The sequence below is a fragment of the Amphiura filiformis genome, chromosome 2 (genome assembly GCF_039555335.1).
Source record: "Amphiura filiformis chromosome 2, Afil_fr2py, whole genome shotgun sequence".
In the NCBI taxonomy this organism is placed as follows: domain Eukaryota; kingdom Metazoa; phylum Echinodermata; class Ophiuroidea; order Amphilepidida; family Amphiuridae; genus Amphiura; species Amphiura filiformis.
The window spans coordinates 10,278,049-10,292,369 of NC_092629.1; the positions used below are offsets into that span (position 1 = coordinate 10,278,049).

Below are 14,321 nucleotides of genomic sequence, written 5' to 3' on the forward strand. Positions count from 1 at the left end.
CTCACCGTATATGACACGTTTGCAACGCCCCGACTCAGGTGTCAATTTGTGGATTAAATTAAATAAAATTAAATATCTTTTTTTCTATATGTCCGTTTCTCCGTCTCCCGGGGAATTGACTTGAAAACACTATGAGGATTACTCAGTTAATTTTTGAGGACAAAAATCATGAAATTGGTGGTGTACGGGAATTTTGTTATGGCCAAGTTTTAGGCCAAAAAAATATGATTTTTTCGAAATTTTTTGACCGAAAATTCGACCCTTTCTCGCTTATCTGATGAATTTTCAACTTCTTTTTGACATATGTGTTAGATATGACTTTGGTGTTTATATTCCCTGAAGTAATTGTTGTAATTTTGCTTAGTTTTATAAAAAGAAGTGATTTTCTGCATGGAGTTGTATTGATATTCGGCTTTGTTTACGTTTCAAAACCAAAACTGAATTTCCCGGTTCGCGCATGCGCCGTGCGTTTGTTACTAGTTAAGGTTAGCTAACGGTGCGTCGCAGTACGGCGACCGATGATATCCGTTAAAACCTTGATATGCTGTCCTCTGCAGGTAAAGCATTGCTCCCGTATTCAATAAATAATGCATGCGTATTGCATAACATGCATTTACCAAAACGGATACGGCCGTCTGCCGAATTCCCCGGGGGGGCACTTCAATTTGAAATGGATATAGGTGTAGGGCTGGCACTTTCGCACTAAGGGGCATTCGGTGAGGGCAAAATGTAAAAAATATGGGGTCATTGGGTGAGAGCATGATTTTGGCATTCGGTGAGAGCAAAATGTAAAAAATATGGGGTCATTGGGTGAGAACATGACCTTTTTTAAATGGCATCTTTGGGTGATAACCGAAACAGCGCAACAGAAACCTCGAAAATTGAATTTCTAGTTCTAAATGGCTTCAAATTTCTTTGTTTTTTTCAAAATAAGTGACAAAATCAGTGATAAATGAAAGTTGCTGTTAAAATTGAACAAGTAAGAGTCTTTGGGTGACAGATCTAATGAAAAAATAAGGGGTCTTCGGGTGACAGAACATGTGTTCGTAAAACAATATGGGGTCTTTGGGTGACAGCGACGCTGAAAAAGGGGGTCTTAACAGCAATACATACGCGTCACCTCCAAAGTTGGAGTGCCCCCCCCCCCCCCGAACCGAATTCATAACGATATGTTCATCACCATAATTTTTATCTTCTTCTGATCCATTTACAGCTCGTAGGAATCTTCGCGGATATGGATGGTTTTGGAGATGTACGCGTAACAGGTGCATATCCAATTGGAATCGACAACATCGGTGTTGAATATGAAGTTAGCAGTACTCCACCTGTAACAGTAAATGAACTAAACGACTACTTATTCAATAACATCGGAGAGAGTGGATTACTTGGAAACACGGATTTGTTGTTGTTGTCACTTACTGGTAGGTGCATTGTCATTTGATTGCATGGTTTGCAAACATTTTCCAACATTTTCCAACTTAAACAAAATATAAAGTAAATGTATACCGCCAAATCTCAAGTACACAGTTTTCATTGGAAAAATACATGTATGTAATTTTTAGCCCGAATTTTTATGGAAATATCATACCGAAAAAACATTGTTTTGACCAAAATTGCAACATACGGTGACCTGAGACTTTTCTTGTTTTAAACCACTGAAGTATGAAGACCACAACTTTACATCGCGCCCTTCTTTTTGGAGCCTATAGAGGAGGACACCAATCGGGTGGGAATCGATGTCCAGCGAATGAAGGGGAACTATAAGATAATGAAGAAAACTTGTCATTTTATTAAGTTACACTGACATGCACATTTTTGGCTATATAGCTTGGTGTTTTTCATTGATTTTAAAAGCATCTTTAACTGATCTCGTATGCTGGTGTGTTGTGTGTTGTTTGTACTCTTTACCCAGACTGCTCATATCCATAAGTACAGTATACTTCGACTATATTTATAAAAACGTATTTATAAATAAGCACATGACCACATCCGCACTGCCATAACGGCTTGTATACAGTACGTCTCGAAGTGACTTTTTACATTGCGGGTGGTCTTCCTGTACATTCGAATGCAAAGGCGGAAGACAAAACAAGGCTACTATGCAGCAAAATTTTCTATTTTGTGATTATATTGTAAATAATTTTTTCCGTCGGCAAATACTTTCCAAATGTTTTTTTTGTTGTTGTTGTTGTTGTTGTTGTTGTTGTTGTTTTTTAAACATATTACAAATTCAGAATCCAGCTATGTGTAATAATGTTGCTATTCAATTAATACTTAAATTAGATGATATTTATCTAAAGAGTTCCTGTCTTTTTCAATGGCATGGGGATTTGGTTCACGTGCGTATTATGTCCTATTTATAAATGTGGTCGAAGGTAGCTGAAGTACCAGACTTGAGTCCTGTTAATCAGTGGTTAGAGCGTTTGCCTGACAAGCAAAAGATCTGCGGTTCAAGTCCCTTCACAGGCAGGTATGTCCGTAGTTATTTTTCTGTGGTTTAACTGCCTGTGCATAATTTGTGTCCATAGTAATTCCATGTTAAATATTATTGTACATGTAGTGTGCGATGCGTGGTTCTTTTCCCCCTACATTTAGATTTGTGCTAGGTGTATTTTATCAAAACCACTCACTATCATTTCGTTATGATCTTATCTTTACAGATTCTTGTCCAACAGATTTATGTCTAAATGGCGGCGTCTGCAAATTGTTATCCGATTTAACCTTTGTCTGCATGTAAGTTGTCATACCACCGTGAATCCCAAACTGCTATGAACCGTTCGTCACACTAGTATTCGTAGACCTACGTTTTGTCAATTTTATCATGGAAATATTTTCCATATGGCCTCCAGATATCAATATCAGCTGAGAACCCCACCGCCACGAACCCTGGATAGGTTGCTCTCGGGCAGGTTGGTTTTTGTGATATTGGTTTTCAGAGGTCATGCCATCGTATTGAAGGGACCTGGGCAGTAGGGCTAGGTGCGTCGCAGAGTGCGAGTAGCGGCCAAGGCAAAAACTGTACATTAATTTTCTTTTCCTTATACTGTATACAGGTTAACAACAAAATAAATTTATTGATATCAAAAACATGTTTATTTACAAAGCAGCACTCATACCTGTAATTGACGAATCCACGTGATCACCGGGAACGAAATTTAACGTTACGCGCGCGTTTGTTATGAGTACGGTCTCAATCTCGTCCCCATCACTCGAAGTGGAGTTCTCTAGAATCGTGATGTACAATGTGGACAAATTAAAAGACTATTTTGCGTCTGACGTCAGGGCAAAGGCCCGATGGGATTGGTTGCTGACCTGCGCAGTACACCATTAAGTCTGGTTGACAGGACGTCATACACAAACTCAAACGCAATTATAATCTTTCTGCAGCTGATGCTGAAAATTGCCTAAATCGCAATATTAATTGACCCATCAAATGTCAAGAATCTTTGAACAAGCATAACCAAAGCGGGGTCATGTCGTTATTCCGAAGGACCGTTATTCCGAAGGGTCATTACTCCAAATTTACAACAAGGCTCATTATTCCGAAGGGTCATTACTCCGAAGGTTCACTATTCCGAAGGGTCATTACTCCGAAGGGTCATTATTCCGAAGGGTCGTTATTCCGAAGGGTCGTTATTCCGAAGGGTCATTACTCCGAATTTAAAACAGGGCTCGTTATTCCGAATTTACAAGTAGGATCATTATTCCGAATTTAAAATAAGGTTCGTTATTCCGAATTTAAAACTAGGCTCGTTATTCCGAAGGGTCATTACTCCGAATTTAAAACCACGCTCGTTATTCCGAATTTAAAACAAGGGTCGTTATTCCGAAGGGTCATTACTCCGAATTTAAAGCAAGGTTCGATATTCCGAATTTAAAATAAGGCTCGTTATTCCGAATTTAAAACAAGGGTCGTTATTCCGAAGGGTCATTACTCCGAATTTAAAGCAAGGTTCGATATTCCGAATTTAAAATAAGTCTCGTTATTCCGAATTTAAAACAAGGGTCGTTATTCCGAAGGGTCATTACTCCGAATTTAAAGCAAGGTTCGATATTCCGAATTTAAAATAAGGCTCGTTATTCCGGATTTAAAACAAGGGTCGTTATTTCGAAGGGTCATTACTCCGAATTTAAAGCAAGGTTCGATATTCCGAATTTAAAATAAGTCTCGTTATTCCGAATTTAAAACAAGGGTCGTTATTCCGAAGGGTCATTACTCCGAATTTAAAGCAAGGTTCGATATTCCGAATTTAAAATAAGGCTCGTTATTCCGGATTTAAAACAAGGGTCGTTATTTCGAAGGGTCGTTACTCGGAATTTAAAGCAAGGTTCGATATTCCTAATTTAAAATAAGTCTCGTTATTCCGAATTTAAAACAAGGGTCGTTATTCCGAAGGGTCATTACTCCGAATTTATATTAAGGTTCATTATTCCGAAGGGTCGTTACTCCGAATTTAATATGAGACTCGTTATTCCGAAGGGTCATTACTCCGAATTAAAAAGTAGGCTCGTTATTCCGAATTTAAAACTAGGTTCGTTATTCCGAATTTAAAACCATGCTCGTTATTCCGAAGGGTCATTACTCCGAATTTAAAGCAAGGTTCGATATTCCGAATTGAAAACAAGGGTCGTTATTCCGAATTTAAAACAAGGGTCGTTATTCCGAAGGGTCATTACTCCGAATTTAAAGCAAGGTTCGATATTCCGAATTGAAAACAAGGGTCGTTATTCCGAATTTAAAACAAGGGTCGTTATTCCGAAGGGTCATTACTCGAATTTAAAACCAGGCTCGTTATTCCGAATTTAAAACCATGCTCGTTATTCCGAATTTAAAACAAGGCTCGTTATTCCGAAGGGTCATTACTCCGAATTTAAAACCAGGCTCGTTATTCCGAATTTAAAACCATGCTCGTTATTAAGAAAGAAAGAAAGAAAGAAAGAAAAAGAAAGAAAGAAAGAAAGAAAGAAAGAAAGAAAGAAAGAAAGAAAGAAAGAAAGAAAGAAAGAAAGAAAGAAAGAAAGAAAGAAAGAAAGAAAGAAAGAAAGAAAGAAACTAAAGAAACTAATTAATCAATTAACTAATTAATTAATACTTTGGTTAAATAAAAGCGAAAAATACAAAATAACCTAATTTGCATATTTAATTGGCGACCATCTTGGGTTTTAGATGTCGGGATTTCAACAGAGTAAAGGTACAAAACGAAACATGCTAGAAACCTAACTTTTTTTAATGAACGATAAAAAAAGTATGGAGTTAGATTTTTGTTAAACATGAATTGGTATAATAATAGCGTTCCCTATTAATGCACCGAAAATTAAAATGTTTGGGTTTTAAATACTTGTTTAAACACTTCAATACGTTTACTTTGTATTACCTTTAAAGGTTACCATGATTACAGTTAAGGTACATGAGGTAAAGACTAAATTAACCAAATTAAACAGTAAATTAAACAGTCACGTAAATACTCAAAAACACTAAGGGCTAACTATAGCCCCTAGGTCTATGGCCTAACGATAAACACATTTAAAGCAATAATGTGTGATTTGCATAAAGAATAGATTCCTATTTAAATGGGGTTTTTTCGCTTTTAATTCCCCTATAACACATTCAAGATGTTAACAAAAAATATGTCCCGGCACTCCGGCCATATTCAAGGTTAAAGGTCAACACAGTGGTCAAATTTCAAAGTTGCTCAAATCTGGTTAACAAATTATTCCTCTCATTGCAAGGATTCAGAAAAAGTATAGTTTGACCTACCTGCGACTTACCGTTCTTGAGTTATAAGCAAAAAGGTCAAATTTTGGGCGGTGGTCAGTTTTTTGGCCACACAGGGGCCAAAAATTAAAAATGCTCCGATTTCAACAACGCAAATGGTCTCAAATTGCTCGTCATGCAAAAGCAAGTCAAAGAGGGCTCTGTTTGCACTGTCTAAAATGCTTCGTTATTGACAAAATTGGCCATAAAGTAATTTTTGGCCCCTATGTGGCCAAAAAACTGGAAAAGCGTTCATTTTCTAAACATGTATGCCCTACTGAACGTACTCGGGGGGAGGATGGTTGGGGGTATAGTGCCGACAGGCGTTGGGTAGTAGGGGCCTGTCGGTAATAAATGGTGATTAAAAGGGTTTATTGGGTATTATAAAAATGAAAAAAGGGTAATTGCGTGTAAATTTTTGACAAAATGGGTTTATTGGGTATACACCTATCCGACTTCGCCATTACTGCGGTGTCCCCGATGTAAAACTGCGGTGTCCCGAGGTCGGGGGTTCCATCCATTATTTATTGTGTGCTATACAGAATTGTACCCGGGAATTGTACACAACAGTGATTTTCAATACACAATCATGAGTATTGAATTACGAATTAAATCTCCCGCTCTGGTACATCTGTGTTGCCGTCAATAGAGGGCCAAATACAGTAAACGCTTCTCGGATTGGTGTATAAGACTTGAAAAAGGGAGTTATCGGGTAGAGAAATTTCAATAAATATGGAACAAATTTCAAAAGTTTTAATTTTTTGCAAATTTGCAATAGAAATATAGATGCCAATAGTTTGATTTTAAGTTTCTTCATTAATTACTTCATGGCATTTTTATGATAAAATTGGGTAGAATGTAAAAAGAAGGAGGGTCTCATCTAGCATATTGACTTTTAAAAGGGTCTTTTCTTATTATTCGGCTAATTCCAATCAGCCGGAATTAGCGGACCGGAAAACTGGATGGCGCCTCTGCCGAACTAAATTTCCCTTTTTTTTTCATTTCATATTATGTTAGGGAAATGTGGCTGGGAGAATGTATGTATGGCGAAGAGTGGTGTGAGATCTAGCTATCTCGCTGGCAGTTTTCCGGTCCGCTGAGTCCAGCTGATTGGAGTTAGTCGAGCCAAATACGTCCAAAACGCCATCAACGTCAGGATGGTTGCCAGTTATAAGATAACTCTTGACAGGCACATTATACCCGTCTATTCAAAAGTTGAGTGCTCTCACTGAACTTTTAGGGTTGAAATCCATGAACACGAAGACAGAGTAGGCCTATTAATCAACTGATGACACAATCTTAGAAACAAACAGGTTGTAGGGGTTCTACATACAGGACAACTAGGGGTTCTAGGAAATTGCAAGAACTCAAAATGGTTCCTTCTGGCTTTAACAGAACCTGGCTTCTCATGCCTAAAATGGTTCTTTCTGGCCCTTGCATAACCCTTTTTATTATAGTTCTACGTACATGACATTCTAAGTATAGGTTATCTCGAAAGTCTCTTTACCATTTCGAGCCTTTATATCTCTCACATGTATTATCGTAAGGGAAATCCAAATACATACAGGGTGTCCCAAAAAAAAGAGGCCCCTCATTGCACCCTCTATTTCTCCTATTTCTGAAAAGTTGATCAAATATATTTTGGTATGTAAAGAAACTTTGAGTCGTTAGCTTGAATAAACCAAAACAATTATATCAATCGGCTCACAACTTTTGAAGTTATGCTCTTTTAAAGAAATGTGCCCGTTTTTCACTCTGTCCACGGAGAAGGTTTGGCTACTTCAAAGATTGAAAAGGAGTACACATACCATGCATGAATATCAAACATTCCTCAATGATAACTTTATAAAATAACTTTATTTATGGAATGGGCTTTACCGGTGGGTTTATAGGCAATGGATTTTGTTAATAGTGTCATTAATTTGTGGGTAAAATGGATGCCGAATGAGACTTCTTTTGCTTTACTTGCAATTACTTATTTTTTCTTGGTTATTTATGCCTTTTTGTTTTATTATGTTTCTTACTTTCTTACTTTGTTGTTTCTTGCTTTCTTATTTTAATTTACAACATAAGTCATTTATCTTTTTAGGATAAAAGGTAGCCCTAAAAGGCTGTTTGGTTTGTCTTTGGTTCTTCTGAAGTGAGTTTACTGTGCTGCTCTGCCCTCTACCTGGTTGCCTCCTTGGCGAATACAGGTTTCAGCCCTGGTCCTCATTGCATCAATTGCATTGCGTACCATCCTTGTGAGCCGGATACTTGCAAATGCATTCAGTAATACGTTTGCGAAGATCTTGGATATTGCCACAAAGGAAAAAAAATCAAGTGGTGTGAGGTTTGGTGATCGTGCAGGCCACTCCACAGCATGAGCCATCCCAACCACTCTGTTTGCTATCCGTGGACAGAGTGAAAAACAGGTACTTTTATTCAAAAGGGCATATCTTCAAAAGTTGTGAGCCGATTGAAATAATTGTTTCAGTTTATTAAAGCTAACGATTAAAGGTTTCTTTATAGACCAAAATATATTTAATCAACTTTTCAGAAATAGGAGAAAAAGAGGGCACAATGACGGGCCTCTTTTTTTGGGACACCCTGTATTTGAAAAGAGCACACTTGTACAATTATTCAAAAACTCAGGTGCCCTTTTTAAACCATGGATATCAACTTTTAGATATTCAAGTCAGGAATGTTTGCTAATGATGTTTACCAACTGTAGATATTTGATTTTGGACTTTTGAAGTTTAAATTCTGTCACTAGAAGCTACTGCACCTTTCAAAACAAGAAAATACCTGGTTAAGTTTCAGCTAGATTACCATTATGTCATCAAAAGCTGCTTGAAATGGCAAAGCCGATGTAAGCTTTCATGTTGGATCCCTCGTATAGATCCCGGGTATAGGCCTACACTTTAAAGGCTACGTTCTACATTCAGTTTGGATATGTTAAGAAATTTCATGTGAGACCAAGGAAAAGTCAGTAATAATATATCTTAGTAAATGATTTCATTTTACTCAGTACTTGATATGTTTTTCCGGGGTTTTTCCTTTAATGACGCATTTTGATGCAATGAAAGTTGCCCTGAATTTTCCGGTCCACTGATTCCGGCTGATTAGAGTTAGCCGAGCCAAAGCGCCCAAAACGTCATCAACGTCAGGAACAGGGGTAGCACTAGGTTTTAAAACCAGGGGTTCTCAGAACCCCTGAACCCCCTGAAAGTGTTAAAAATATGCGCTCAAATCCTAAAACGACGGGTTCTCTAATCTGGCACGTATTGAATGTACCATGTTTATATGTATCAGTATCAGATTTTGTGATTTTGGCTATAATGATGTGTTACCGGTACCATTGGTATAATAGTTGTATAACAAGAAAAAAACGTGATCTCGCTTTTCACGGCACGATTCTCGCCTGTAACCAACTATCTCGCTTTTTAAGAAAGTTCCCGAGCAGTTTACTTACTATAAAAGTGTTGCTTTATGCCATAAAAGTTCGCCGAATTCCACAAAATGCAGTTCAACTTCGGCAAAGTGCAGAATTCAACACCATTGGCACCACATGGTCATGGAAGCAATGCTTTACTCAATAAAAAATGACATTTCATTGCAAATGAGTTCAAGTTTAGGCCAAATATTATGATATTTATTGGATTACTGGAGTATTATGACTATAAAACATAATTCAAGGGCAAATTTTTGTCATTTTTTTCTTCTACGGCCGATCATTGTGTCGTATTTCACTGATGGCATATCTCTACACACCACCCACAAAGCATTTCTTTCCGATCCCTAGAATTAGAAATTACCAACTCACGCACGTGTGTCATCATTCAGTACTGCAATAATTCATCAGCAGTGATTCTAGACAATATCGCAATCTGTGTAATTATGCCGGTGGTGTGTATTTTATTTCTATTTTTAAATTATGTTACAATGCTACGGCGACTTCAATTCAACATTTATGTTACATTGCATTTTATGTTACATAATTTCTGGACGGGCCGTAAATATTGGAGATCGAAGCTTTTATTTTTCTTTCACATGTTTTCATTTTTCTGCGCGCATGAAAACCCCTGAACTGATATGCAAAAATGAATATATGCGCCCAAACTTAAAAATATGCGCTGTACGCGCAGAAACGCAGGTTAGCGCGACCCCTGGTCAGGAAGGGTGTCAATTATAAGAAAACTGTATCAAAATATGTCAATCGCTCCCTCAAAACCAGGAACATGGTATTGGCAAACTATGATCTTTGAGAATGTGATATAGGCCTATTTAAAAATGAGCAAATATGTTTGAAAATGTTATCAAAAGTTTGATAATACGGTGAGATTTTCAATGTTTTTAGATAAAAGGATTTGCTATTGTTAGTGTCACTTTTTGGTCCACGTCGAATATTCGATGCAACAAGTTTTTGCTATTCAATATTAATATGTCTATTATATTTCCATAATGAATTACAATTCACCAAACGCATTGTATTTTCATGTACTATATTATGGAAGAAAAGATGATGCAGCTCTGGCTAGCTTGCTAATCAAATTTTGTTTTCAAATTTTATAATCGCAACATCATAATAACCTTAAGGCGTGTCGGAATAGTCATGCAGAAACTCAATTTTCATTGTATAGATTAGGAGATTAATGAAAAGTTACACCTCGAAGATTTGAATGGGTACGGAATGCAAAGAAAAAAAAAAACCAAAAAACAAAGGGGGCACTGAAGTGGGCAAATGGCGAAATGATGATATTGTATACACTCCTAGAACCAATCAAAGCCTCCGTAATGCTGGTTTCATACTTTCCTGCCGCTTGCCGCTTTGCCGCTCTGAAGATGATTTTACTTCACTGCGCGATCTCACTAAAAACGCTAGCGGTGACCAGCGGCAAGCCGATATATCGATTACTCCACCGCTTTGCCGCGGCGGCAGCACCGCTGGGAGTTGAATTCAAGTCAACTCAGAGCGGTGCCGCTCTGACGTATGAGAACAAAATACGCAAGCGGCAGGGCGTTTCAACCAATGACAAGCCTTTATTGTGTCCGTTTGTCTGCAATGCGAGTGCGCCACGCCGCTCAGCGGCAAGCGGCAGGGTAGTATGAAACCAGCATAAATTAGGGGTTCATTCATAGGATTGAGGGCATGATCGCTGTTTATGCCCGAGGCGTGAGCCGAGGGCATAAACAGCGATCATGCCCGAAATTCTATGAATGAACCCCGTTCATACATACCCAACATTCTTAGCAATTCAATACAGATGAAAATAATAAGGGTTTACAAGTTTAAATAACATTTCCATACCGTTTTCCTTCATAAATTGGAAGAAATGAGTAGGCCTACTTGCAGGAAGCAGCTCGGCTCATGTGAGGTCAACGGCCGGGAGTCAACGCGTGATACGCGTCATCTTTTGCGCTGCGCGTGAGATGGGCGCGGTGACATGCGCGTGTACGCAACACTGGCAAATCGTGGATCGTGTTAATTGGGTTCCAACGCTGCGTGACACGGCAGTTTCACTCCCATTGAAACACGATAATTAGGTTTGCCGATTCGTGCGTTCAGTTTTTGTTTTCTCCACTGATGAAATACGCACGAAATTGACTAAACGCCACGGCTCGATCGCTGTACTGCACGCAATAATCGAAGCGGTGGGCCATGTAAGATAAAGTTGCTTTCAAACTCTGATAAAACAGTGCCAAAACAGAAAGCAAGTAAGGAGCCTTATAAGGTACATAATACTCAATGTTTTTGTCATTTATTGAATAAAACAATGTTTTAAGTTTGAAATTTTTACAATAAAATCACAAAAAATTGCACCCTTTCACATTAATTTTATTGTTTGTCTAAACATGCAATGTAGAATCAAAGATATTTCAAGACTGACACTTCAATAAACAGTGGGGATGTATGTTACTACAAAATGAGGCGTGTTATTAACTAACTTTTGAAAAATTAGAACTAGGCCAACAGAATATGAAGAGATATCACTTAATTAAATCACCCCTTTTCACTGTTAATTGCGCGTGTTTGCCGCAAACACGCACAAACTCGGCTGCGGCGACTGCTGCATGCATGCGATGCATGAGTAGGCCTACTGAACACGCATGTTTTACAGCATCTTGTACGCGGACGCCCAAGAAAGAAATAATCCAAGTCAGAACTCAGTTGTATTATGAAATCCTACAGCATATTAAATAAAAAAAAATATTTAATCACTTTTACGAAATCCAACCCTGGTCCATGGACTGGGCATAGTTCAACATACTAGTTTTAGTTCTTTGCATTTGCTGATGCACCGCATGTTGTTGATGCACCGCATACACTGGCCATATTCATCATATTACTTAAGCCACGTAATAACATGTATATGCAATGTGTTTATAAATGATAACCAAGAGCTTTTTAACATGTCTTTTCATTCCAACAATTAGAAAAACAAAGTAAGGGAACAAAGAAGAAACATTACAAAAATGTTTAATTTGAAATCTCCAAAAATCGGCGAGGGCAGAAACGATAGGCCTACGTGTTATTTATTTTACTTGGCCTTAAAACATGTTCAAGTTTTGAATTTGCAAAATCTATCAGAATCACTTTTTTTTTCCTTTCGACTCAGAATCACTCTTTGTTTACAAACATCATTTCCATACAATTGGTTACACACATCATGACAGTGATCATGACCCATAGTTGACCGCTAATAACCCCAATGTTATGGTACAAGTACTCGCACATGACAGTCAATGCACTAACCTGACCGCTTGATAACCCCTAGGATAGTACAGATGCGCGCATCATAATGTACAAGCACTACAGCATGAGTGTACAAAAATGTACCACATGCGGTATTAAATACACATGACAAGACAAGTTACAAAATATTACGAGTCAAACACAGTCAGTTTATAAATATTATAAATGTGGTTTGTTTTTATTTTAAAATCAATACAAAGGTTTGTTTTTTCTTTGGTTTGTTTTTTGTTTGTTGGTTGTTTGATTGTTGTTTGTTTGTTTGTTTGTTTTTATTACTCTCCAAAGCAATGCAAATGGAATTCATTGTGTTAGTCACTGTTGACATAATGATTTCATATAGTTTTATTATAAATCACGTGAAGAAAAATAATCTCATCAATAAATGACTAAATTATGAAAAGAAGAAAAACTATTAATAAATGCATTTTATAGACCATGCACAATGTGCTTTTTGTTTGCTTATTGTTTGTTTTATAGAAACTTTATTTTGCTTTCTTAAATATCTTGGTTACATTTTTGTTTCTGATATATGAAATAATTTCTCAATAAACAAATTGCTTTATAATTCATATTTCCATCTACATGTAAATATAAATAAAAGTCCACATAAAAAATGCATGCTATTGAAGCAGGCCTATTCTTTGAAAAGAAATGATTTTCCTACCAAACATGCAAGGCCTTTGTATAGTATTCAAGTTTAAAAATGTTATGAACATTCTGTTGACATTTCACGGGGTCTTCATTTCATTAGAAAATTTTAGAACATAAAATTGTTTTGATAATTTGTAAACACAAGATTCAAAACTTTGTAAACAAAAATTTTATTTAAAACACTTACCAAATGATTCAGCACTTGAACTACTGTCTGTTATATTTCAATGATTTATAAAGTATCATGCAGCCTTGAGGATTCCAAACATCCAGAAATGTCTTTCTTCGTGTCAATTTCTTGTGATCAGTTTCAAATAATTATATTTATTATATTGCACATCAACATCGGATGAATTTGTTTAATTTGCCGTTGTATTTATTGTAGCTCTGAAATGAGCTGTATGGAATTTTTCTCTCCTTTTATAATCCTTCCTTACAAGGAATGGTTGAAACCATTCTAATATTATAACTTTCTAAACCTGTCTCGGGCTTCAACAAAGCTGTCCTGTAATCTCGTTATTTTCATTTGTCCCGTTTGTCCAGCAGATATCCAATAAGCCCAATTCTTGTCTTTCTAGATCCTCTGTAAAATTAAAAAAAGAATAGAAAAACAAAACAAACATAAATATATAAAATAGTTAAGAAGAGTCATCTATCTTGATTTATACCAAGGAAAAAATTGTTCTTACAATTATCACATACAGTAGACTAGAGCTTCAAATGACAATGAGAACAGAAAATAACATGTAGCTGATTTCTATAGATTTTTAAAAAGTAGGGCCTATATTAATATTTTTTTAAAGAAATTAAAACAGACCAAAGTGGATATTCAATTATCACTAGGCCTACAAGCATGCAAGTTGGCTGCTGCTTGTTGCATCTATAGGCCCAATCACTAACAAATATGATGCCGAAATTTTTATTGTAAATTCTATGAATTGATCATTCATGTTGGTATTTCTTCCCAATTCCCAGTTTATTATTAGATGGGCCTAATCAGTTAAACCAGCAAATAAATAGATAATATAATAGTAGTATAAAATAATAATTTACATCTCAAAACACCAACAACATCATAAAACTTACCGTATGCATATTCCACAGTGCACTGCCACTGAGTGAATGTCCTACGCAGCGGTCCTGTTCAGTGAGCTTGCCGGCTTGTCCCCCGGAGTGTAG

At 36.9% G+C, this 14,321-nt stretch overlaps 1 protein-coding gene across 1 annotated transcript in view; it reads left to right on the plus strand.

Annotated features, from left to right (window-relative positions):
- Positions 1 to 1,219: 1,219 nt before the first annotated feature.
- LOC140172807 (uncharacterized) overlaps positions 1,220 to 14,321 on the plus strand; it is a 20,022-nt gene continuing 6,920 nt past the window's right edge. Inside the window, exons 1-2 of the mRNA XM_072195934.1 lie at positions 1,220 to 1,421; positions 2,661 to 2,733. Coding sequence (XP_072052035.1) covers positions 1,235 to 1,421; positions 2,661 to 2,733 — 260 coding nt within the window. The 5' untranslated portion in view covers positions 1,220 to 1,234. The remainder of the gene's footprint in view (positions 1,422 to 2,660; positions 2,734 to 14,321) is intronic.